At 37.1% G+C, this 26,840-nt stretch overlaps 1 protein-coding gene across 7 annotated transcripts in view; it reads right to left on the reverse strand.

Annotated features, from left to right (window-relative positions):
* KIAA2026 (KIAA2026 ortholog) overlaps window positions 1-26,840 on the reverse strand; it is a 149,532-nt gene that overhangs the window by 99,069 nt on the left and 23,623 nt on the right. For 6 of the 7 annotated variants that reach the window (XM_053656389.1, XM_053656385.1, XM_053656387.1 and 3 more), the window contains exon 2: window positions 326-526. The exons of the other annotated variant lie outside the window; for it this stretch is intronic. In XM_053656389.1, the coding sequence (XP_053512364.1) occupies window positions 326-526 (201 nt within the window). The remainder of the gene's footprint in view (window positions 1-325; window positions 527-26,840) is intronic. 7 annotated transcript variants of the gene reach the window in all.

Consider the following 26,840-nt stretch of genomic DNA (forward strand, 5'->3'; position numbering starts at 1 on the left):
AAAACTATACGAATCTATATAAAATCCCTCTAATTTAAAATTAGTTTGAAAGAAAATCTAGAACTCCAGAAAACATTCTTAAATCTCTTGTAAAAATTTTGGGTATTGCTTCAAAATAATTTGGTTTAAAATTAAAAACTGTATTTTAAAATAAATCTTATTGTGATATTTCATTATAAATTCACATTTTGATAACAATGCATTTTGGAACACTACTAAAATAGGCCCAAAAATTTGATATGGGCCCACAAAAGTTACACAGCTACTCTTTGAAAAGTAGTTCCTGGAAATTTGAACACATAAACTTAATGTTTTTAACAATTACCTTTTTTCTTCTTTTGCTCTCAGCTGTTCTTCCTGTCTCAAAACTTGAACCATTATAGATTCAAAAACTCCACTTGTCAAGCCTGCCAAACTTCGTGGTGTTGACCGACGCCTTGTTGAAGTACATGCAGTTCCCTTCTCATCCTCCAATCCAAAATAGCCTCTAGATGTAACTGCTATCGTTGTCTTTTCTCTCAAGTGCCTTGGAGAAGAATAAGTCAATTCACAAGGTCAAATCTTCTAGGTTAGCAACAAACCCCCTTAACCAGCATCTTAAGAAGAATTCCTTTTACTAACTACATAAAAAGTATTTAAACTTTATTTAACTATGTTCCAGATTTTTATACTGCCTACATAGTTTCTAATTTCCCTTACTCATCTCATAAAATCACTAGTGATGGTTCCTTCCCTACATTTAAACTATACATATATAACTGTAGCATTAAAATTAAGATTTAAGTACTATGTCTTTAATGGAAAAAGTTTACTGTTAGCATAATTAAGTGTGGCTTATTTTTACATCTCTGCATATATTTCTTACTACCTATCATTGGTGTGGGAAAATGTACAATAACATGAAAAGACTTTGGGGGAGAAAATTTATGGTACATAAATCCTTTGAAGAAATTGTAAACAAATGAAGCATTAAAATATGTAATTTTAAGTTGCATTACAATATATAATTGTAAATTTGGAAATTTTGACTCACCTCTAAGAATCTAAGAATCTAGATTTCTTCTTCAACCTCACCATAAATGTTTCCCTACTCTATACTATTTATTAATAAAGTAAGATACTAACTTTATTTTAAAAGATATTGATGAAAAAGTGTCTAAGCAATTGACTTAATGAAGCATAAATCCCCTTAATAAATTTGAAACAACTGCTTAAAACCATACATACTGGAAAAAGAAACATTACATTAAACAAAGTTTTAAGTCTAAACTAAAAAAACTTCTGAGTTTGTCTTTACATGTATTCATTGTAAAAAGCATCAGGGAAAATAACTGTTTGTTCTACCTTTGCAGACTATGCCAGAGTTTCTGAAGGTTTTTTGTGTATATTATTGTTTCTACAATGGCAAAATCAAGTCAATATTCAAAGTAAGCATTCAATATGCTGGATAAGAATTTTTGTAAAAATTCAAAGTTGACCCTATAGTCTATTTTACTGCTTTCCTATAAGGCTTTCTTTAATATAAAATAGGCTAAAAGTTCACCAATAACATAAACCTTTATGGCATGAAATACAATCAAACTTCTGTCCACCTTGGACTATGTTCACGGTGGCTTATTACTCTAATTAGCATAACTTTGTAACAATTTTACTCTCAGGTTATCTAGGTCCCACAACTGGTATGATTGCAAGGTTCTACTGAACTGTGGTACTATTATGTGTTTTCTCTGTTACAAGGACATACCATCTTAACTAATTCAGCTTTAGGTAGGGACTGAACTTTTAAACTGGCTTTCCACAATTAATGGCTTCAGAAATTCTGAAGAATTTGGGCTAATCTAGGCATACTTTTCAGGCTATTGTTCTTCTGCTCACAATAGCATTACATCTGTATGATGGCTAATTGGGCTGAGAGTAAGGAATGTGGGACCAAAGAAAACAAGATAACTGGCAATAACAGATACTGAATGGATTTACTTGGGTTCATTTTAGTACAGAATTTTTACTGGTAAACTACCTAATTTTAATCACTTCTTCATCAACACTAATTGAAGAGAATATTACTAAATAATATTATACTGAAAATGATGACTTTCTTAGAGGTCACAGTGTATGCAGAGCACTGGAGATAAGGAGAGTTGAGAGAAAGAGAAAGTCACATGGGTAAATTGTTATATAAAAAAATCAGAAACTCAATTTTACCGTTTAATTTCATTCAGTCTTACAAGTAGAAAAGATGAAATTATAAGCTACTTTTTTCAACAGTATTTTCTCAGAACGAAACCTAAAATATCCTTTATTACTTATCAGAAATTAAAATTTGTATGCTTTGAGATTTATTCATAATTAAAAAGAAAAGTTTCACATCAACAAGGATTAAAAAACTGATATTACTCAGTGTTGGAACAAGGAAATAAAAATTCTCATACATTAGTGGGTGTGTAAAATTGGTACAGCTTTTTTAGAAGTCAATTTAGTGATAATCATTAAGACTTAACTTGCACATATCATTTTACCCATCATGCTTCCAGGAATTTACCCTATAGCTATATCTCCACAACTGTAAGTAACAAAAAAAGACACATAGTATTGTTTGTTATTAAAAAAGAACTTGAAAGCACTAATGTCCTTTGACACAAGAAAAATTAACTAAGGTAACGTACCCACAACATGAAATAGCATCCATCCAGTATAAGAAATTAGGTGAACCTCTATGTACTCACTACAAAAGATGTCCATGTAACTATGCTGAAATGTAAAATAAAGTTTCTAAACAAAATATATTTTTAAAACTTTTAAAAGATTTTATTTATTTATTTTTAGAGAAGAGAAGGGAGGGAGAAAGATTTAGAGAAACATCAAAGTTTCTCTTTGAGTGCGGTTGCCACTCACGTGCCCCCTACTGGGGACCTGGCCTGCATGCAACCCAGGCATGTGCCCTAGACTGGGAAGTGAACCTGACATGCTTTGGTTTCACAGGCCAACACTCAATCCACTGAGCCACATCAGGTAGGGCCAAAACATATTTTTTAACACAAAATGAATTCTTGGGTTGGCCAAAAAGTCCATTTAGTTTTTTCTGTAAAATAAAAGACTCGTTTTTCATATTCACCAATAACTTTATTGATTTGGATATTTTGAGTTATGTCAGCTATCTCCCACTATTGGCTCCTAGTGGGTAGAGGCCAGAGGTGTTGCTAAACATCTTCCAAGGCATAAGACAATGAATGGCACAGCAAAGAATTATGTGGTCAATATGTCAATAATAGCAAGAAACTTCACAAACTACTTTTGACATGTTTGATCAGCCACAGCATCTTCCCTATTACTGCACAAATCTTTTTTGCATTTTAGTTGTTTCTACCTTTCTTGAAATAATAAAAAAATATGCCAAAAATCTTACATATCTTCTTTCATCTTCAATATTAAAATGGCTTCACCAAAATTCACCAATTTTGATTTTTTAAGTGCACACTGACATGACAGCTGCAGTAATATAATGAAATTATTTCAAATGAAGTTAAAGACAACAAAGCACAACTTAGAGCCATTGTGTTTTTAGCCAACACATACAAGTATGTATATAAACATACATATGGATATGAGTAATGTGTGTGTGTGTGTACATGCATGAGTTCAAGTTCTCACCCAGACTATTCTAATCTCTTCCTGACAGGTCTCCTGGTTTCGGCTCTAATCTATGTACAGTCTATTCTACCTGTAGCAATCCAGGTAATCCTTTTAAAAGGTAATCAGATCATGTTAGTCCCCTGCTGTGTCTCTTTCAAAGCCTTCCAGTTACACTTAAAATATAATCCAAAATTCTGATGGCCTATGAGACCTAGCATGATATGACCCTCAACTATTTTTCCAGATCTCATTTTTTTACCACTCTGCCCTTAGGTCTTTGTGTCCTGGCCACAAAATTCTCCTTGTTATTCTCAGTCACACCCACATCAGCTTTGCACCTGAACCTTCCTCCTGGAAGGCTGTCTTCCCCTAGATATTTGTATGGTTAGGCACTATCACTTCATTCAAATGTCTATTCAAATGCCAGCAGATCTGAGAGGACTTCCCTGAGCACCGTAACTAGTATAGGACCTGCCTTCACTCTCTAGTTTACCCCAATTTCTTTTTCTTCACATTACTTATCACTACATTGCATTATATAGTTATCTATTTGGTAATCAAATCTCCCCACCAGAGTGAAAATTCCAGGAGCACAAGACTGTTTAATTAATGGCTGTATCTTCAGAGTCTTTTGTGTGTATGTGGGTGTATGAGTGTGAGACACAGATAATTGGAAGGGTACAAGTCAAATTGTTTATCATTTTAAATTTACACATATAATTAAAGTTGAAGAATTCTGATCACCTATTTTGTCCATAGTAAAAAAAAAAAATCCTGATTAAAGATTTGTAACCAAATACTTGTATTTCATTTAACAGGTAATAAAATGCAATAAAATAATAGTACATCTTACCTTCAAATAAAATGTCAGATAATAAATCAATGATTGAACAATATACTAAAATAACTCTCCCTATTTAAAATTCAAGTTCTTTTTCCTGCCTATTAGGAAAATTGTTTAATGAAGTCAGTATGGTAATAGTTTGAAAATAACATTGCTAATTACAAACAAAAGCGAAGCAATAATTATGGTTGATTTACTGAGTTTTATAGTCCCCCCCACACACACAAAGCATGAAAGGTCTTTTCTATGTTGTTAATACATTCCAAGTTTCAGAATTCTGAGGCTCAATTCTGTTTAAAATTATTTAAATAAGTATGAAGAAGGAAGCGAATTGATATTAAGCTTTACTTATGGTTAATATATAAACTAACACTGGCTCCCTAGTAAAAACAGATGTTTGGAAAAGTTTCCACTATTATGTGATTTTTTTCATTGTTCTCAAAATAATGTATATGTATCATTTAGGAAAACTGTTATCTACACAATTAAAAGTTGGGAATAGAATTATCTAATCTGCTTAAAAATATTTGAAGGTGTTTCAGTTATTTTTTTAATCCATTACTTAAAAATATTAAAGTGAAACTATAGCCCTCAGGGTATTGGTAAGAGAGAATACCAAAAATGAGGTGACGTTTAATGAAAACATTATTTACGAATGTGCAGGCAAAATCAAGGGAAACTGGGAAGAGATGGTAAAATGTTCCCAGGTTAGTCAAGGAGCTATCATCACTCTAGACCCAAAAGGAAAATAAGAGGCAAGAGTTACGGGAACTAAAAAAGCTGTAAATGGAAAAGAGGGCCACCCAATGATGGAACATTTACTGACAACCAGCCTAGCAAAGAGAAAGCTGTTAGAATAAATATCCCTACCTCCCTATCCTCCTGTCAGTGACTGACCCCAATCAGAAGCCAGAAGATAAGACAGACCAATTGAGGCAGTCCCTCTTGGAACATAGTGCACAGGGTGGAGAATAGATTTCAAGGGGCAAATGAAGATTATGCAGCACAGCAGAACCTTAGTATTAGTTTTCCAGAGCAACTGATTGAAATTAGGGAAGACAGAACTTTTACAGGTAAATTTCAGCAAAAACTTTTGCATGTTTGGTACATAACCTTCATGTAGTCAGCCCCACCTGCAATGCCCTTCTTCCATCTGGATTTATATATTTTTATAAACTCTGAACTATAAGTCATTAAGACCAGGTAATAAAATGCAATAAAATAATAGTACATCTTACCTTCAAATAAAATGTCAGATAATAAATAAATCTAACTTAAAAAATAAATAAGTACCAAATTTAAAAAGTGCCAAAATAAATCTAACTTAAAAAAGGCCTTTCAAATAATAGCTCTACAGCCAAGTATTAAATGAAGATTTTCAAAACAAATGAAATATCATAATGCACTCACCAAAAATAACTTATTATAATATTAATATTCTAAGACTACTTAAAATATGCTTAATCTCACATTTTAAGTATCAAGTTTAATGTTTTAGAATGTTCTGCCATATATAAAACATAATAGTATATAAATAATATACATGATTTATAAATATATTAGAAGTACCTATTAAAAATATTTCTGGTTAGAAGTCAGATCATAAAAGTTTGGGAACCACTGCTTTCATCTCCAACTATATACACTGGATACCCAAAAGAGTTTTTGCTAAAAGGAAGTCTTCACACTTAACAAAATAAGCATTTATCACAGACCAATAAATTTATTTCCTACTTGACCCTCTTTACCTTCTATTCTCCCAGTTGTTTCTCTATTGCTTTTGTATTTTTAACTCATCTTCATCCAGAGCTCTAGTTCCTTGTTTGATTCCTTCATTTGCTCTAACATAATTCAGCCTCTTTGAGCTATTCACATATATAACTAGTTGGGACTCATCATATATATATATGACTAACCTCTTCTCTTATTTCCTTCAACCAATTATCTTTCTGGCTCAGACACCCAACCCCTCTTGTGCATCTCAGCCAGAAAAGTTCCACCTTGAAGTCTGTGTTGTCTACCTGCCATCTACACTGGGCTCAACCCTGTCTAAGATGACTTCATTGAAGGAAGTCAACTCCCTCATTGGTTCACCATAACAAAAATATCAAATGCCATCATTATTTCAATTATAGTTAACATTTAATACCATATTAGTTCAGGTGAACAGCACAGGGGTTAGACGTTTATATAACTTACAAAGTCATCCCCCCATAAATCTAGTTCCTACCTGCAAATGCCATCATCATTGAAAAATTTTACCCCACTATTCACTGTCAGCTGGCAGCTGACTCTGCCCACTGCTTATTTCACAGAGAAAATGGTTGTTTTTAAGTAAGAGCTTCACTAACTTCCGGTTTCTCAAAAGACAAAATTATCTGAATCCAAACAAAATTATCTAAATGCAACTTTCAGATGCTGTAAAAAATGTACCTCTCATCCTCTGATCAAACACTGACCCCACTATATAGGTTTTCAGATTTTGTATTTCATTAATTATCTTCTGCATCTTCAACCTAAACCTGCTAGTTGCCTTTGGCATATAAACATATCGGAGTTTATATTAACAACAAACCATTACCCCTGAAAAGAGTCACAGTCTAAACTGCTGGTCCATTTCACCTTTCACTCACATGTTAACCTGGTATTTGCATGAAATCAGTTTTCACAAATTATATACTAGCTATGATATTTTTCAGTTCTTCTTAATTCAATGTCTCTATAACATCTGACTACTCTTTTGTCAAGAACTTAAAACAGGAGTTTGCAGAAAGAGCTGTTTTGAATCAGTAGAAAAGAAAGAAAAATAAATACTAATTAAGAAAATATTCATTCATATTATTCAAATTCATTCATTCAAAACATAAATGAGTAGCAGAGATTCAGCAATGAACATTGGGACAATCTGTATATACTGAATCAAAAGTATAAAAGTCACAGGTGACTTTCATATACTTAGGCTGAAACGATGGTGACACCATTGGGGGAAAATGTTAAAGCTGAAAAGAAAAATTTGGAAGGAGACCTGGATTAGAAATATGTACTTATTTTTTTTTAACATTTTGAGGTAACAGTTGCACAATGAATTGGAAAAGTTCTATGGATAGAAATACAAAAATAAGACAAAGGGAAAGCTCAAGTACTGATTTGAGTGTTTTAGTCATCAAGTTTTAATAAAAATGAGTGACTTCTCCACAAAGAAATAGAGGGAGATAAAATCTAAAGGCATAACTTTAGGTATTATCCAGTTATAAGGAAAAACAGAGCTAAAGAAGAGAAAGGCTCAAAAAGTAAAATGGGAAATAGTTTAAGAAATAGAACAAGAGGGCCTGATCTAATCACATAAGCCATTTAAAAGCAGATAGTTTTGCCCAAGCCAAGTGGCTCAGTTGTTGAAGAATCAACCTATACACAAAAGGATTTGGGTTCAATTCCTGGTTAGGGCAGATACCTAGGTTGTGGATTCAGTCCCCAGTAGGCATGGGTACAGGAGAGAATGAATCAATACTTTTCTCTCATACAGATGTTTCTCTCTCTCTCCTCCCCCCTCTCAAAAATCAATTAAAAAACACATACCCTCACATGAGGATTTTTTAAAAATAGAAAAAAAAAAAGAATAGCATGAGAGATGCCAAAGGAGACAAGTTTTAATTACTAAGTGGTATATACAATTTAATTCTCCAGACAGAGAAAGGACTAAGTAAAAGCCAAGGATTAAGCAGGAAGACATTCACTGGTAAAATTAAAGAGGACAACTGCAATAAGGAATTAATTGCAAAGATCCTTATAAGTTAAGCCTTTCAAGGCCTTTGTTCCTTATCTGAAGTGGCACCGAATAAATGACAACTCCCCCCCCAAAAAAACTGAAGACCATCATAACTAATTTTTTTAAAACACAAACATTTTGCTTAGAATAACTTCCATTTCTTGATTTTGTCTTTTTTAATTAAAAGACACAAAGGTAAATGTAAAGTTCTTAGATACACTGAAAGTGCTTTACTAACTGCAACAACTATTTTTTTTAATTGATGCTCGAATACAGTTGTCTCCATTTTCCCACCACCACTTTATCCCACCATACCCATGCCCATCTCCCACCCTCAATCCCAACCCCCCCTTAGCTCTGTCCATGGGTCCCTCATACATGTTTGTTTATGTCCCTTTCCCTTCTTCCCCACATTATTTGCCCCTCCCTTCCCCTTTAGTTACAAAAGTCAGTTTGTTGTTGATTTCAATGTCTCTGGCTGCTTGCCAGCTTCTTTTGTTAATTAGGTTCCACTTATAGGTGAGATCATAATGGTATTTGTCTTTTACCACCTGGCTTACTTCACTTAGTATAATACTTTCCAGTTCCATCTATGTTGTCACGAAGGGTAGAAGCTCCTTCTTTCTTTCTGCTGCACAATATTCCATTGTATAAGCATACCATAGTTTTTTTGACCCATTCATTTACAGATGGGCACCTAGGATGCTTCTAGCACTTGGCTACTGTAAATTGTGCTGCTATGAACATTGGGGTTCATAGGTTCTTTTGAATTAGGGTTTCAGGATTCTTAGGGTAATACCCAGCAGTGGAATTGCTGGGTCAAAAGGCAATTCCATTTTTAATTTTTAGAGGAAATTTCATACTGTTTTCCACAGTGGCTACACCAGTTTGCATTCCCACCAACAGTGCACTAGGGTTCCCTTTTCTCCAGTCCCGCCAGCACTTACTGTTTGTTGATTTGTTTATGATGGCCATTCTGACTGGTGTGAAGTGGTATCTCATTGTGGTTTTAATTTACAACTCTCTGATGGCTAGTGATGCTGAGCATCTTTTCATATGTCTCTGGGCCCTCTGTATGTCCTTGGAGAAGTGTCTGTTCAGGTCCTTTGCTCATTTTTTCATTGGATTGTCTTCCTGTTGTGGAGTCATGTGAGTTCTTTATATATTTTGGAGATCAAACCCTTGCCCAACATATCACTGCCAAATATATTTTCCCATATAGTTGGTTCCCTTTTCATTTTGCTAATGTTTTCTTTTTTTTTCTTATTTTATTATTTTTTTATTTTATTTTTTATTGATTATGCCATTACATTTGCTCTATTCCCCCCTCCCTTCCCCTCCACCCTGCATACCCCTCCCCCACCGTTTCCCCCTTTAGTTCATGAACATGTGTCTCAAATTCTTTAGATTCTGTATTTCCCCTACTATTCTTACCCTCCCCCTATCTATTTTCTATCTACTGTCTATGCTACTTATTTTCTGTACCTTCTCCCCCCCTTCCCCTCCTCCCACTCCCCTGTTGCTAACCCTCCATGAGATCTTCATTTCTATGGTTCTGCTCCTGATCTAGCTATCCTCTTAGTTTGCTTTTGTTTTAGGTGTGGTTCTTAATAACTGTGAGTTTGCTGTCCTTTCACTGTTCATCTTTTTTATCTTCTTTTTCTTAGGTAAGTCCCTTTAACATTTCATATAATAAGGGCTTGGTGATGATGAACTCCTTGAATTTGGTCTTATCTGAGAAGCACTTTATCTGTCCTTCCATTCTAAATGAAAGTTTTGCTGGGTAGAGCAATCTTGGTTGTAGATCTTTGGTTTTCATGACTTGGAATACCTCTTTCCAGCCCCTTCTTGCCTGTAAGGTCTCTTTTGAGAAATCAGCTGACAGTCTGATGGGAACTCCTTTGCAGGTGACTGTCCCCTTAGCTCTTGCTGCTTCTAGGATTCTCTCCTTCATTTTAATCTTGGCTAATGTAATTATGATGTGCCTTGGCGTGTTCCTTCTTGAGTCCAACTTCTTTGGGACTCTCTGAGCTTCCTGGATTTCTCGGAAGTCTATTTCCTTTGCCATCTTGGGGAAATTCTCCTTTATTATTTGTTCAAATAAGTTTTCAACTGGTGGTTGTGCCTTTCCCCCTTCTGGTACCCCTATAATTCGGATGCTGGAACGTTTAAAGATGTCCTGGAGGTTCCTAAGCTTCTCCTCATTTTTCTGAATTCTTATTTCTTCATTCCTTTCTGTTTGATCATTTTTTTCTTCCGTCTGGTCCTCTCCCTTGATTTGAAGTCCCAATTTTCTTTCCATTACTATTGGTATCTTTTGTATCACCATTCATTTCAATTAATTTAGCTTCCATATGTTTCTCTAATTTGTGACTAAAATCAACCAGTTCTGTAAGGATCCTTATAACCAGTGTTTTGAACTGTGCATCTGAAAGACTGGCTATTTCTTCATCACTTAGGTCTATCGGTTCTGGGGCTCTGAGTTGTCCTAGAGCCATTTTTGGTCTGTTCGTGCTGTTAAGTGAGCGGAGCGAAGCCTTAGTTGTTTACCAGAACGGGGCGACCCAGGTCGCTGGTTTGTGACGCTGTGTGTGGGGGCGGGGTCAGAGAGGGAGCAATGGCGTTCCTCTCCGCTAGCCCAGCACATCCAGTCACTCATACGCCTTGGGCTTGCTTATCCGATCCTAATTGTGCGAGCCTGCTGCACCGCGCGGGTTTCCCTTCTGACTGGTTTCTCCGCATGTAAATGCGCGCGACCGACCCACCGCGCCTCTTCCCTGTGCGCTCCGGCAGCCAGCTCGCTGGCGATCAGCGCCCTCGGTTGCCTGCGCGCACCGCGCACCGCCCCGGGAATTTTTTCTTGCTAACCTGCTCCGCTGCTGGCCTCGCTCCTCTTACCGGTCCAGCCGAGTATCTAGTTGTACTTTGGACTCCGTATTGTCGATTTTCCGTGTGGCTTGGTTGTGACTGCTGTTAAAAATAGTTGTTCTTAGATTTGGTTGTGCACAGAGGTGAGGTGGATCCTCCACCTACTTCTCCATCTTGGCAGAAGTCCTCATTTTGCTAATGTTTTCTTTAGCTGTGGAGAAGCTTTTTATTTTGATGAAGTCCCATTTGTTTATTCTTTCCTTTATGTCCCTTGCTCTTGGGGACATATCTGTGAAAATACTACTGCATGGAATATCTGAGATTTTCCTGCCTACCTTCTTCCCTAGGACTTTTATGGTGTCACAACTTTATATTAAGACTTTTATCCATCTTGAATTTATTTTTGTGCATGGTGTAAGTTGGTGGTCAAGTTTCAATTTTTTACATGTAGCTGTCCAGATGTCCCAACACCATTTGTTGAAGAGGCTATTTTGATTCCATATTATATTTCTGCCCCTTTTGTTGAATATTAATTAACCATAGAGACTTGGGTTTATTTCTGGGCTCTCTATTCTGTTCCATTGATCTATGTGTCTATTCTTATGCCAGTACCAGATTGCTTCCATTACTGTGACCTTGGAATATAGTTTGATGTCAGGTATAGTAATCCCACCTACTTTGTTCTTCTTTCTTAAAATTGCTGCAGCTATTCAGGTTTGTTTATGGTTCTATATAAGTTTTTGAAGTGTTTGTTCTGTATCTGTGAAATACATCACTGGTATTTTGATAGGGATTGCATTGAATCTACAAATCGCTTTGGGTAGTATAGACATTTTGATGATGTTAATCCTTCCAATCCATGAACATGGTATATGCTTCCATTTGTTTGTGTCTTCCTTAATTTCTTTCTTCAGTCCAACCTCAATACCTTTGATGAGCATTTTTAATATGTTAGGACTGCTCTGCTGAACATCTTAGTGCCATGACAGCTATTCTTCATCCAGAGGCAATCATGAGTTCTCACTAACAGCAGGACAGAAGGCTTCCTAGGTCACTAACTCTCACACAACCCAGTATATTCACATTCCATAGAAGATGATAAAGTTGTGACAAGTCTACCATAGGCAGGTAGATACCTTGGCTTCTGTTCTTGGCCAACTCCTCTAAATGTCTGCCAAGTACTGATGAGGCATTAAGGTAGAAGACTATAAATTCAGAACACTTTCAGTAGAAAACTATAAATTCAGAACACTTTCAGACTCAGACAATTGTACAAAGAAGAAAAGACAGGAAAGCTAGGGTGAATTTCTCCCCTGCCTATCTGAAAAAAATAGGTTATAACAAAGAGATGCACAGACCTTGCAAGAGCTGAAGACATAATTGAACCTAGGTGGCAAGTTGCCATTACAGTGCCCAAAGAATGTAAAGAATGTAATTTTTATTCCCACAAGCCACTAATTTCTATTGTTCTCTCACATATTTCTTATGTCAAGTGACCAAAACACTGATGCTGCAAATGTTAATTCCACTGTACTGTTAAAAAACATATTATTAAAAAGTATATTATACTATTAAAAAGTATCATGGGAAAATAAAAACATAAAAATTTTATTTCTGAAAAACTTAGCAAAATAAAAATGATGTGATAAGGACTCAGCCTACTAGGTATTAAAATGGATTTTATAGTTACAGTATTAAAGAAATTCAATACCAGAAGATGAACAGTGAGCTGTACCAACAGCTCAGGGGAGAGTTAAAAAATAGATCCAAATAAATGGGGCCAGGATGAGCCGCTTAGACACAACTGAGCAGGCAACCAGGTAGACATGAAGTGAGGTGAGGACAGCAATCAGTGGGGCCCAGTCTGAGGTGTGACACCTGAGCAATGGGACCCAGAGGACATTAGCTGAGTGGTGGGGGTGACATGAGGTGAGAGGGAAGTAAGGAACAAGAACAGGAAAAAAAGGTACAAATACAGCAAAATTAATGTATTATAAAATGATAAATAATATCAATAAAGAAAAGTGATGCTGTGACAATTGGCTGGTCATGAGAAAAAAGCAAAGCTGGATTTCAATCTTACTCCTTGACCAAGTATCGGATAATTCCATTCCTTTGTTCACTCACTCACTTATTCCTTCATTCAGTATTACTTTAGTGTTGGCATCAACACTTAGAGGCAAGATTCCTGACCTCATTAAGCTTACATGCTAGTAAAAAATATATACAAAAAGAATGAGAGACAGAGAACATATTGACAGCTCTCAGAGGTAATAGAGGTTAGGGGACTGGGTGAAAAGGTGAAGGAGGGCTTCCAATCAAGATGGCAGTATAGGTAGACATGGCTCACACAACCACATCAAAATTACAGCTGAACTATGGAACAACCATCATTGAGGAATCTAAGAAATCAAGGTGAATGGAAGTCTGATAACTATGAAATCAAGATGAATAGAAGTCTAACAACTACAGGATTAAAGAAACCACATCCATCCACACAGGTAAGAGGGATGCAGACGTGGAACAGGCTGATCCCACACTAAAGTGAATAAAAATTAGGAAAGGATATCTTCGGAATGAGGAGTTCCAGACCCACACCAGGCTCCATTCCCCAGGATACCAGTGCCGGAAAGAAGTGCCCAAAACTTCTGGCTGAAAAAACAAGCAGGGATTGAGTTGGTGGAAGAAACTGCTAGAGCCCAAGTGGTTCCTCTTAAAGAACCCACACATGGACTTACCTACTCAGACTCACTCTCACTGAGCTCCTGCACCAGAGTGGAACCTTGAAGGGCACCAGTGATATACAGGGAGAGACTGAAGTGTCTGGTATCAGGGTGAGCAGATGCCATTGTCCCTTTGCTGAGCCCTCAACCCCATAGAGCCATATATGAGGCTCCAATAACTTGGCTAATACTGTGTGACCCACCTTGGTGATCTACAGATACTCTATGCTACCCAACTTACAGGTACAACCAAGCTGCTCTTCTATAAGAATGGCTAGTCTTGGCTCCTAAATCCTATCAAACAAGCAATAGCTGGATTCAGTGAATCCTAGCAGCAGCTGGGCTAGAGTCACAGCTTGTCTTCACCTGGGAATCTCCAAGTCCAGCTTAAGTAGCAGCCATCTCTGATTGCTTTACAGCTCAGGCAGGGTGCCCTGGGCAAAACACTGGTGGGAGCTGACCTTAGCCTGCACCATCTTGGAAACGCCAGGGCCAGTGCACCCAGTGGACAGCTACAGACCATGTCAGAGCACCATCACCTTGCCCCTCTATAGCTTATCCTCTGCAGAGGGTGGATATTGGTGGTAAGTGGTCACAGCCAGTCCTTGCAGCTGACTGGCCCATTTAAATCCCTCCCACTGATCTTCCGACAGCAACCAAGGCTCAATCACAAGAGGAAGGTATACTCAGCCCACACAAAGGGCATACCTTGAGTACCCAGACTGGGTGATAGGGGAGGCTGTGCCACTGGACCCTATAGGACACCTACTACATTAGGCCACACTTCCAAGACACAGGGTCAAAAAAGCTCTACCTAATACATAAAAACAAACACAAGGAGGCTGCCTAAAGGATTAGACAAAGACATATGGCCCAAGTGAAAGCACAGACCAAAACTCCAGAGAAAGGGCTAAACAAAATGGAAATAGCAATCTATCAATGCAGAGTTCAAAATACTGGTTATAAAGGATACTCTAGGAACTTAATAAGGACCTCGGCAGCATAAAAAAGACCCATTCAGAAACGAAGGGTACACTAATTGACATAAAGAACAATTTACAGAGAAACAACAGTAGAATGCATGAAGCCAAGAATCACATGAATGATCTGGAACATAAAGAACTAAAAATCAACCATGCAAAACAAGAAGTAAAAAGATTCCCAAAAAAATGAGGATAGTTTAAAGAGCTTCTGGGACAACTTTAAGAGGTACAACATTCACCTCACAGGAGAGCCAAAAGGAGAAGAGAAATTGGAAATTCTAGCTGAAAAAATAGTGAAAGAAAACTTCCCTAATTTGGTGAAGGAAATAGATATACATGTGTAGGAGGTACAGAGAATCCAAGTTATGATGGATACAAAGAAGCCCACTCCAAGACACATCATAATTAAAAGGCCAAAGGTTAAAGATAAGGAGAGACTGTTAAAAGCAAGAGAAAAGAAGTTAGTTACCAGAAGGTTGCCAGATGGGAGGGGTGTAGAGGAGAATGAGTGAAAAGGTAAGAGGATTAAGAATAGCCACAGTTATAGAATAGCCACAGAGATGTAAAGTACAGTACAGGAAATAGAGTAGCCAAAGAACTTACACATGTGACCCATTGACATAAACAAGGGTAGAGGATTGCCTGAGGGAGTAGGGGATGTTGGGTAAAAGGGACAAAGGCAGAAATGTCAGGACAACTGTAATAGCATAATCAGTAAAATATAATTAAAATAAAACAAAAATAAAAATACAAAATAAAAAGCAAGCAGATAAAAGGTCTGTCCAAAAAGTGCCCAACCATGTACTATGAAAAAGAGACACATTTATCGAAGACAGAAGATTAGGACAATATGTCTCTTGGGACCTCACACAGTTCTTCCAATCACCACCAGCTGCCCCATCGTATTTTCCTGAATCTCATCAACAGTCTGAAATCTCTTCCCTTTCAAAGGTGATTTTAGTTTTGTAAAAAGCCAGAAGTCACAGGGTGCCAAATTTTGGGCTGTGATAGGGGCTGAGTCACCTGGGTGATTTGATTTTTCACCAAAAAACTGTATAGGAAACATGATGCATGACCTGGTGCATTGTTGTGATGAAGCTGCCCACCACACCAGGTGCCCATAGCTGCGGCCTTCTGAATCATCCAAATAGTTTCTGTGGAGGCGTACAGAGCCATTTCAATGTAGGGAGCTGTTTGGCATGGCATGGGAATGTAGCTCAGCTCCCACTTGGAAAGGCCAGTGGGAAGCAAGGTTCCAGCATACAGGAGCCACGTCCATGGATAGGATCTCCCATGGGGAATCAGGCCTGCATTGCACCTAGGCTGCTATGAGATTTGCTTTTGCTAAAACTCCCTCACCCTGAATTGAGGCACAAATGCTTACTGTAACTTCCTAAAGTCTACACTAAACCTCCCAAGCATGAAGTGTAACCAGTTCAACCACTTTTCCCCTTGGTCTGCAACATCCTTCTCTGTGATCCAACCTTCTTTCCTTTGGTATCACCTGCAGCGAACCCGTGCAAAGTAAATGAGGACCATTCTCAATGTAATGTATCCAGAAAAGCAATAAAAGCCTGTCCAGGCAGGGGCCCGGACCCTCTCTCTCACTTAGAGAGCAGCTATGCCATCCCCTTTTGTCCACAGGACTTCTGTTATCCATGTGTATTTGTTCAGAGCCACCACAACACACAGATCCTGCCGGCCAGGATCCACATCATGGAGGAATGTAGGAATGTTCAAGCTTCAGACCAAACTGGATACAGATTCACTGCTCTACTCACTCAGTCATTTTGAATATAATATCCATACAGTACACATGCTTACTCAATGGCGTCTACCTTCCACACTAACGAGTACAGTGAAGTAGTCATTGTTCATGCGTGTACATTCCAGTCCACTCTCCTTAGCTGCCAGGTTATACTGATGTGGTACAAACCGTTCTTGTTCTATGTTAGGCTGGACTTTTTCCAGACAGACCTCATACATTTATGTTATAACTATAAGTTATATTATAAATTCTGTGAAAGATGGTCAAGAATAATTTCTCTGACAAAGTAAAAGGAGGAGCCACCATGACAAAAACAAACAATCCCCCCTCCCAAATAAAACCTCAAAAATCTTTTGAGATAGAGTGTTCTACATAAAAGAAAGAACAAGTATAAAGGCTTGGCAGGTATGTAAAGAACGGTAAGCTTTACATACTGTAGACTAAGTGCCACTGAAGTGCCTTAAGCAGAGTGTTGACTCCTCTTAATGTATATATTTTAAAATTCACTCTGGCTGCTGGTTAAAAAATGGACTCTAAGATAAAAAAGCAGAAGCAAGAAAACAAGTCAGCAAACTATACATTATTTCAGGCAACAAATGATAATGTTTGTACTTAAGTGGTGACAATGGAGAATAGACAAGATATAAAGTATATTTTAGACTAACAGAGCTCTGAATTGGTTCATATGTTTAGTATTGAAAAATAAGTGAAAAGTTAGTTTTTTAGTCCAAAGCAACTTAGAAGACAGTGGAGTTACTCAAAAGGTAAGAATAAGCTTAGAAAAGCAAAACAAAACAACGAACCTGAAGTTCAGTTTTGAACATGTTAAAATTTGAGATGGCTATCAGACACCCAATTGAATACAAGAAATTAATTAACACAGTAGTAACCTCTGAATAGTAAAGGACTAAGAGACTGTAATTTTACCACCAGATGTACACATTATTTTTTCAATTAATAAACTGTTAATAATATAAACACTAAGTAGTAGGTGTTTGCTTTAAAAAGTCCATGTATAGTACAGTTATACTTCAACTTTATCTTACAGACTTTTACAAGTTATATTTTATATGCATAGTAATTTTAATAATTTATATTGCAAATACTGTCAATTCTACCACCACAGAATCTAAATGCTCACTCCTCCTTAAAATTTCTTATAATCCCCCTTTTCCCAACCTCTCTCTCAGATAAAAAAGCTCCTTTCTCTCAATCCTTACCTCTCTTGTTCATAAGCAGGATGGCAAAATAGTTAAGTACCTGGGCTCTAGAACCAAACAGTTTGGATTCAAATCAGATCCTGCCACTACTGTATTTTGCCATGTATAAGGCACACTTTTTTTCCCAAATTTTTGAGGGAAAATAAGGATACGCATTGTACATGGGTAGTACTAACTCCTTATTTATGTTTTTTAATTCTTTTATTTATGTTTATGTGTTAAATATATAACTCTAGAAAGCAAAAATTTCTTGTACCATAATATGTTAAAAATAAATGCTAAAACCCCTTTAAAATACAAAAAAAGTACCTAAATATAAACAAATAAAAAATTGAATTAAAAAATTAAAAAAGGGAAAGTTTGGGCAAAAAATGTGGTGAGCATTATACACAAGAGTGCATTATTCAAGGCAAAATGTGGTAGTTTGAGCAAATTAATCTTTTGTGTCTAATTTCTTCACTTATAAAACAGGTTAGATAAATCATTAAGTCAAGAGTTGTGGAAATTGAATAATAACATAGGTAAAGCCCCAGAGTGACACAGTGGCACTTAATACATGTTAACTATTACTAAAATTATGATAACTAGAAAGTAATTTCAAACATTCTGCTGGGCTTTTGTAAATTAAAGGCAAACAAGACAGGTTCAACTTCTATTCCTTGCTCTACACTGGCAAATTATGAGTTCTGTTGAAAATGTAGTCACGCCCTGGATGGTATGGCTCAGTGGATTGAATGCCTATAAACATAAAGGTAACTGGTTTGATTCCTAGGTAGGACACATACCTGGGCTGGGGGCCACGTCACTAGTTTGGGGCATGCTAGAGGCAACCAACTGATTTATCTCTCACACATCAATGTTTCTCTCCCTCTTTTTCTCCCTCATTCCCCTCTCTCTAAAAATAAAAAAAAAAAAGCTTAAGAAAAAAAGGATAGTTATACAACATAGTAGTGAAAATAGTGAAAAGCTAGCAAACTTGTGTACATAATCATTTAAAAATATATTTTTATTTACTCTTTATTGTATTTTTTCCATTACCATTTAGTCTGCTCACACCCTCCTCCCATCAACAATCACCACACTGTTGTCCATGAGTTCTTTTTCCTTTTTGCTCAATCCCTCCACACCCTAACAACCTCCACCCTCACCACTAGCTGTCATCTGCTCTCCATCTATGAGTCTGTCTCTGTTTTGCTGGTAGATCAGTTTGTTCATTAGACTCCACGTATGAGTAAAATCACAGAGTATTTGTCTTCCTCTGACTGGCTTATTTCACTTAGCATAATGTTCTCCAGGTCCATCCATACTATTCCAAAGGGTAAAATTTTCATCATTTTTATAGCTGAGTAGAATTCCACTGTGTAAGCGTCCCACAGTGGTTTTATTCACTCATCTACTGATGGACCCTTGGGCTGCTTCTATATCTTAGCAATTGTAAATAACACTGAAATGAACACAGGGGTGCTTATCTTTTTTTCAAATTAGTGTTTTGGGTTCCTTTAGATATGTTTCCAGAAGTGGTAATGCTGGGAGAAAAGGCAAATCCATTTTCAATTTTTTGAGGCACCTCCATATTGCTTTCCACAGTGGTTGCACCAGTTGCATTCCCACTGACAGTGCAAAAGGGTTCCTCCTTCTCCATATCCTCATCATCCATTGTTTGTTGATATACATAGATGATAGCCATTCTGATAGGTGTGAGATGGTATCTCAATTATTTTAATTTGCATTTTGCTGATCACTGGGGACACTGAGCATCTTTTCATATGTCTATTGGCCATGTGTATGTCCTCTTTGGAGAAATGCCTATTCAGGTCCTTTGCCAATTTTCTGAGTTTTTTAGTTTGATCGGTGCTGAGTTTTGTAAGTTCTTTATAAATTTTGGTTATTAACCCCTTATCAGATGTATCAGCAAACATGTCATCCAATTCTGGGGCTGCCTTTTAATTTTGTTGATGATTTACTTCGCTGTGCAAAAAAATTTTAGTTTGATGCAGTCCCATTTGTTTATTTTTTCTTTTGTTTCCCTTGCCTGGGGAGATATGTGTGACAAAAAAATTACTACAGGCAGTGTTGAAAATTTTGCTGCCTCTGTTTTCTTCTATGATTTTCATGCCTTTGGGTTTTTTTTTTTAGATCTGCTTTAAATTCATTCTTGTCTATGGTGAAAGAAGGTGGTCTAGTTTCATTTCCCTGCACATATTGTCTAATTTTCCTAAGACCATTTGTTGAATAAACTATCTTTAGCCCACTGTATGTGTTTGCTTCCTTTTTTTGAATATTAACTGATTATAGAGGAGTCAGTTTCTTTCTGGGGTGTCTATTCTGTTCTGGTGATCTATGTGTCTGTTTTTATGCCAGTACCAGGCTATTTTGATTACTATGGCCTTGTAGTATAGTTTGATATTAGGTAGCATGATTCCTCCAACTTTGTTCTTCTTTCTCACAGTAGCTGTTGCTATGAAGGACCTTTTGTGGTTCCATGTAGATTTTTGAAATATTTGTTCTAGTTCTGTGAAATATGGCATTAGAATCTTGATAGGAATTGCACTGAATCCACAGATTGCTTTGGGTACTAGGGACATTTTAGTGATGTTAATTCTTCCTATCCATGAACAATGTGCTTGCTTCTGCTTATTTGTATCTTCTTCAATTTCCTTCTTCAGCATCTTATAATTTTCCAAGTACAGGTCTTTTACATCCTTAGTTAGATTTACTCCTAGGTATTTCATTCTTTTTGAAGCGGTCATAAATTGAATTCTTAGAAAACTTCCCAGTTATTGGTATATAAAAATGCAACATTTCTGGATATTAATTTTGTATCCTGCTACTTTGCTGAATTCATTGATCAGTTCTAGTAGTTTCCTGGTGAAATTTTAGGGATTCTCTATGTACAATATCATATCACCTGCAAATAAAGAGTTTGATTTCTTCCTTTCCAATTAGAATACCTTTTATTTCTTCTTCTTGTCTGACTGCTGTGGCTAGGACTTCCAGTACTATGTTGAATAAGAGAGGTTAAAGTGGGCATCCCTGTCTTGATCCCGATCTTAAGGGGAATGCTTGTAGTTTTTCCTCATGGAGTATCATGCAGGCAGTGTGTTTGTCACACATGGCCTTTGATTAAGGTTAGGTTTGTTCCTTCTATTCCCACTTTGCTAAGAGTTTCATCATAAACCGGTGCTGGACTTTATCAAAAGTTTTTTTTTAGTCTACTGATGTATCACATGATTTTTATCCTTCATTTTGTTTATGTGGTGAATTACATTTATTGATTTGTGAATGTTATACCAACCTTGCATTCCCAGAACAAATCCCACTTGATCATGGTGTATGATCTTTCTGATAGATTGCTATACTTGGTTAGCTAACATTTCGCTGAGGATTTTAGCATCTATGTTCAATGGGGATATAGACCTGTAATTTTCTCTCTTTGTAGTGTTGCTACCTGGTTTTGGAATTAGGACAATGCTGGCCTTGTAAAATGAGCTTTGGAGCCTTCTGTCCTCTTGAATTTTATGTAGTATGAGAAGGAAAGGTGTTAGTTCTGGGAATCTTTGGTAAAATTCACCTGTGACACCACCTTGGTCCATGGCATTTGTTGGTTGGGAGTTTTTTTATTACTGCTTCAACTTCACTCAGTGTAATCTGTCTATTCAGATTCTCCACTTCTTTCTGATTTAGTTTTTGAATACTGTATATTTCTAGGAATTTATCCATTCTGTCCAGGTTGTCCAATATGTTGGCATATAATTATTCATACTATTTTATTTAAATCTGTTTTGTTTCTTCACTGTAAGTTATAATTTTTCCTCTTTCATTTCTGAACTTATTTGGGTCCTTTCTCTTTTTTTCTTGATGAGTCTGGTTAAATGTTTATCTTTTCAAAGAACCAGATCCTGGATTGACTGATCTTTCGTATCACCTTCTTAGGCCCTATTTCATTCATTCCTGCTCTCATCTTCTTTATTTTCTTCCTTCTGCTCACTGTAGGCTTCATCTGTTTTCTTTCTCAGGTTTCCTCAAATGAGAAGTTAGATAGTTTATTTGGGCTTTTCCTTGTTTTTTGAGACAGGCCTGTAATGCTATAAATTTTCCTCTTAGGATTGCTTTCCCAGTGTCCTACAGACTTTGGATTGTTGTGTCCTGATCTTCATTTCTTTCAAGGTCTCTTGATTTCTTCCTTGATCTCGTTTTGTTGACCTCTTCATTGTTTAATAACATATTATTTAGCTTCCATGTCTTTGCATGTTTTTCAGTGTTCTGATGATTGATTTCTGGTTTCAAGCATGGTGGTCAGAGAAGATCTTTCATATGATTTTGATCTTCTTAAATTTATTAGGACTTGTTGTGTGTCCTAACATGTGGCATATCCTAGAAAACATTCCATGTGCACTTGAAAAGTATTTAAATTCTGCTGCTTTGGGATGAAATGCTCTGAAGCTATCAGTTAAATCCATTTCATGTAATGTGTTATTTAAGGCCTGTCTCCTTATTGATTTTCTGCCTTGAAGCTCCATCCACTGAAATCAATGGGTGTTAAAATAACCAACTATGACTATTTCTGTCCAGATGTTCCTTTACATCCATCAAAATTTGCTTCACATATTTAGGTGCTCTTATGTTGTTTACTAAGGTTATATCTTCTTGTTTGATTGTACATTTTATAATTATGTAGTGTCCTTCTTTCTCTCTTACTACAGACTTGGTTCTAAAGTCTATTTTGTCTTATATAAGCACTGCTACCCCAGCTTTTTTCTCTTTTCCAGTTGAATAAAATCTTTTTCTAACCCTTTATTTCTAGCCTGTGTCTATCTTTCAATTTGAGATAGGTCTTGGAGGTAGCATATATATGGGTCTTGTTTCCTTATCCATTCAGTTACCCTGTATCTTTTGGTCAGGGCACTTAAGCCATTTACATTTAAGGGGAGTACTGATAGACAGATATTTATGTAGTGCCATGTATAAATTATTGCTAGACTATTTCCTCTGTTTTTTCTTTCTTCCTGTTTTTCTTCTTCTTAAAGTAAGCCCTTTAACATTTGTTGTACTACTGGTTTGGTGTTAACAAATTCCTTTTTCTTTTCTGGAAAGCTCCTTATTTCTCCTCCCATTTTACATGATAGCCTTGCTGGATAAAATAGTCTGATAGTAGGTCCCTGTTTTTCATAAACTTGACTATTCCATGCCACTCCCTAATAGCCTCAAATGTTTCTGTAATCAGATGAGTGTTTCATTGGTGTGCCTTTGTAGGTAACTACCTCCTTTTCTATCAGGCTTTTAGGATTGCCTTCTTTTCCTTAAGCGCTGACTTTTTTTTTAAGTTTTTAAAAAGATTTTATTTATTTGTTTTTATAGAGAAGGAAAGGAGAAAGAAAGAGAGAGAAATATCAATGTGTGGTTGCCTTGAGTACAGCCCCTCCTAGGAATCTGACCCACAACCTAGGCATGTACCCTGAACTGGGAATCAAACTGGTGACCCTTTGGTTCACAGGCCACACTCAGTAAGCCTTGACATTTTAATTATGATGTGTCTTACTGCAGGCCTCTTTGGGTACAATACGTATGGGCCTCTCTGAACTTCTACAACTTGTGTGACATTTTCCTTCCCAAGAGTAGGGAAGTTTTGGTCATTCTTTTTTTTAATATATCTTATTTATCATGCTATTACAGTTCTCTCCTTCATTCCCTTCCACCAGGCATCCCCTTCAACCATCATCCCCCCCTTAGGTTCATGTTCATGGGTCATAAATCTAAGTTCCTTGGCTTCTCCATTTCCCATACTTTTCTTAACCTGTCTGTTTTGTACCTACCATTTATGTTTATTTCCTATACCTTTTTGCCCATTATCCCCCCTCCCCGTCCCTGCTAAAAACCCTCCATGTGATCTCCATTTCTATGGTTCTGTTCCTGTGCTAGTTTGCTTAGTTTGTTATTTTTTGTTTTTGTTTTAGGTTTGGTTGTTAATAACTGAGTTTATTGTCATTTTACTATTAATATTCTTCATCTTTTTCTTAGATACATCTCTTTAATATTTCATATAATAAGTGATTGGTGATGATGAACTCTTTTAACTTGACCTTATCTGGGAAGCACTTTGTCTGTCCTTCCATTCTAAATGATAGCTTTGCTGGATAGAGAATCTGGGATGTAGGTCCTTGCCTTTCATGACTTTGAGTACTTCCTTTCAGCCCCTTCTTGCCTGTCAGGTTTCTTTTCAGAAATCAGCTGATAGTTTTATGGGAACTTCTTTGTAGGTAACTGTCTCCTTTTCTCTTGCTGCTTTTAAGATTCTCTCCTTATCTCTCATATTGGATAATGTAATGATGATGTACCTTGGTGTGCGCTTCCTTGGGTCCAACTTCTTGGGACTTGGAGCTTCCTGGACTTCCTGGAAGTATACTCCTTTGCCAGGTAACAGAAGTTTCTCCCCATTATGTTTTCACATAAGTTTTCAATTTCTTGATCTTCCTGTTCTCCTTCTGGCGCTTCTGTGGTTTGGATGTTGGAACATTTAAAGTTGTCCTGGAGGTTCTGAGCCACTCCTCATTTTTTTGAATGTTTGTTTCTTCATTCTGTTCTGGTTGAATGTTTATTTCTTTCTTCTCCAAACTATTGATTTGAGTCCCAGTTTCTTTCCCGTCACTGTTGGTTCCTATATATTTTCCTTGATTTCACTTTGCATAGCCTTCACTCCCTCTATTTGGTGACAACACTCAATCATTTCTGTGATCATCCTGATTACCAGTGTTTTGAACTGTACATCTGACAGGTTGGCTATCTCTTCATCACTTAATTGTATTTTTTCTGAGTCTTTGATCTGTTCTTTCTCCTGGGCCATAGTTTCTTTGTCTTGGCCCACCTGTTTCATAGTAAGGGGCAGAGCCTTAGGTCTTCACCAGGGCAGGGCAACCCACTTTGCTGTGTTATGGTGCTGTATATTGGGGAGGGGTCCAAGAGAGAATAATGCCCTTTGCTTGGCTCTCCCCACACTTTCAGTTACTTCCCCTGCTCCCCACAAGCAAATGGGCCCTTCAGGTGCTGATTCCTGAGTGGGTGGATTTGTGTACATTCTAGGACCCTGTGGGTCCCTCCAACCAACTTTCTTGTGAGGCTGGAAGTTTCTCCTGCCACCACAACCTCCACAGGTTTTTCAGTCAAAGGTTTTGAGGCTTTAATTCCCCTGGGTTGCACGATCTGTCCTGCTCCTTAGTCATTCCTCTCAGTTTATCTGCACCCAAGCATGGGACCACCTGGTCTGCCAGCCACTGCCTTACCAGGAGTCCTCTCCATCCCCGCCCCTCGGCTGCCTGTCTCTGCCCCTCCTATGAGTCTGAATGAATGTTTCTTCTTTAACATCTTCATTGTCAGACTTCCACACAGTTTGGTTTTCTGGTGGTTGTAGTTATTTTTTGCTTTTAAATTTGTTGTTTTCCTTCTTTCAGTTGTGTAAGGAGGCAAAGTGTATCTACCTATACCTCCACCTTGCCAAAAGTTGGTCATTATTTCTTCAAATATGTTCTCAATCCCTTGTGCACTCTTTTCTCCTTCTGGTATTTCCATGATTAGAATTTTGTTATGCTTCACACTGTACAAAATATTTCTTACACATTCCTCATTTTAAAAAATTCTTTTTGCTGGTTCGCCTGGGTATTTTTCCTACCTTGTCTTCCAAAGCACTGACTCAATCCTCTGCTTTATCTAACCTACTGATTATTCCTTCCAGTATATTATTTATCAGATATGGCTTTATTTATGAGTGGTTGATTTTTATGATTTCTCTGTCTTTTTCAATGCTGTTGAGCATCCTTATAATCATTACTCTAAACTCTATCTGCTAAATTGCTTGCCTCCACTTCATCTACTTTTTTCTGGAGAATTCTGTTGTTCTTTCATTTAGGGTCTGTTTCTTTGCCATCTCATGTGGCTGCTTCCTTGTATTTTGTGCCTTAGTTGTTTAACTAATCAGCTGTTAAAGTGATCAGTTGTTAATCTAATCAAGCTATACTGAAATGCCAGGCTTAAGCACCACAGGATGGGGCAGAGCAATTCCTAAGGGTGGGGTTATTGCTTTCCCTCAAGCTGAAGCCTCTTGGAGAGGAATGCTTTCTCTGCTTTAGAAAGGTGTCTTCTGGGCCCTGGCTGGTGTAGCTCGGTAGACTGAGCATGGGCCTGCGAACCAGACAATCATGGTTAGATTCCCAGTCAGGGCAAATGTCTGGGTTGTAGGCCAGTTCCTAGTGGGGGATGCACAAGAGACAACCATACACTGATATTTCTCTCCCTCTCTCCTTCCCTTCCCCTCTAAAGATAAATAAAATCTTAAAAAAAAAAAAAAAAAAAAGGTGGCTTCTGCAGTATGGAGAAACACCAATGTGCTGCAAGAGAAACATCAGTCACTGCCTCTCATACACTCCCAGTTGGGAATCTGGCCCACAGCTTAGGCATGTGCCCTGACTGGGAATTGAACCAGTGACCTTTCAGTTCGCAGGCTAATGCTTAATCCATTGAGCAATCCACTGAGCCGCACCAGCCAGGGCTAAGAACAGTCTTAAAATCAACAGCATTCAAAATAGGTTTCTATAAACAAATGAAAGTAGTCATGGTGATCCAAAGGCCACTAAAAACCACCTATACTCCATTTTATCTAGGTCTTTATTATGGTACAACTGCCAATACATTAGTAATATCTTCTACTTACTGATTCCATTGTAGGGAATTTGGTTGGTAGTGCAATTTAACTCAAAACTTTTTAGTTATATTTGATGAATTTTTTAAGCAGTTCATGGCAAAACTGTGTAAATTATAGGATAACTGAGATGTATTTTAATTTCTTATTAGCAGTTTAAAGTTTTTTTTAACTGACCGTTAACAGTCATTCATTTGTTTCCATATGCTAAATATCTGCTAAGCATTCTACATGCTCTTTGAAAAAAACTTGGAAAATAATAAAAATGTCAGAAATTTAAAATAATGAGACTGAAGTAATCATCACTTTGTTAGTGTTCATGATCTCATCTATATACACATGTATTATT

The sequence above is a fragment of the Artibeus jamaicensis genome, unplaced genomic scaffold (assembly GCF_021234435.1).
Source record: "Artibeus jamaicensis isolate MK-2021 breed Jamaican fruit bat unplaced genomic scaffold, CSHL_Jam_final scaffold_1964, whole genome shotgun sequence".
Classification (NCBI taxonomy): domain Eukaryota; kingdom Metazoa; phylum Chordata; class Mammalia; order Chiroptera; family Phyllostomidae; genus Artibeus; species Artibeus jamaicensis.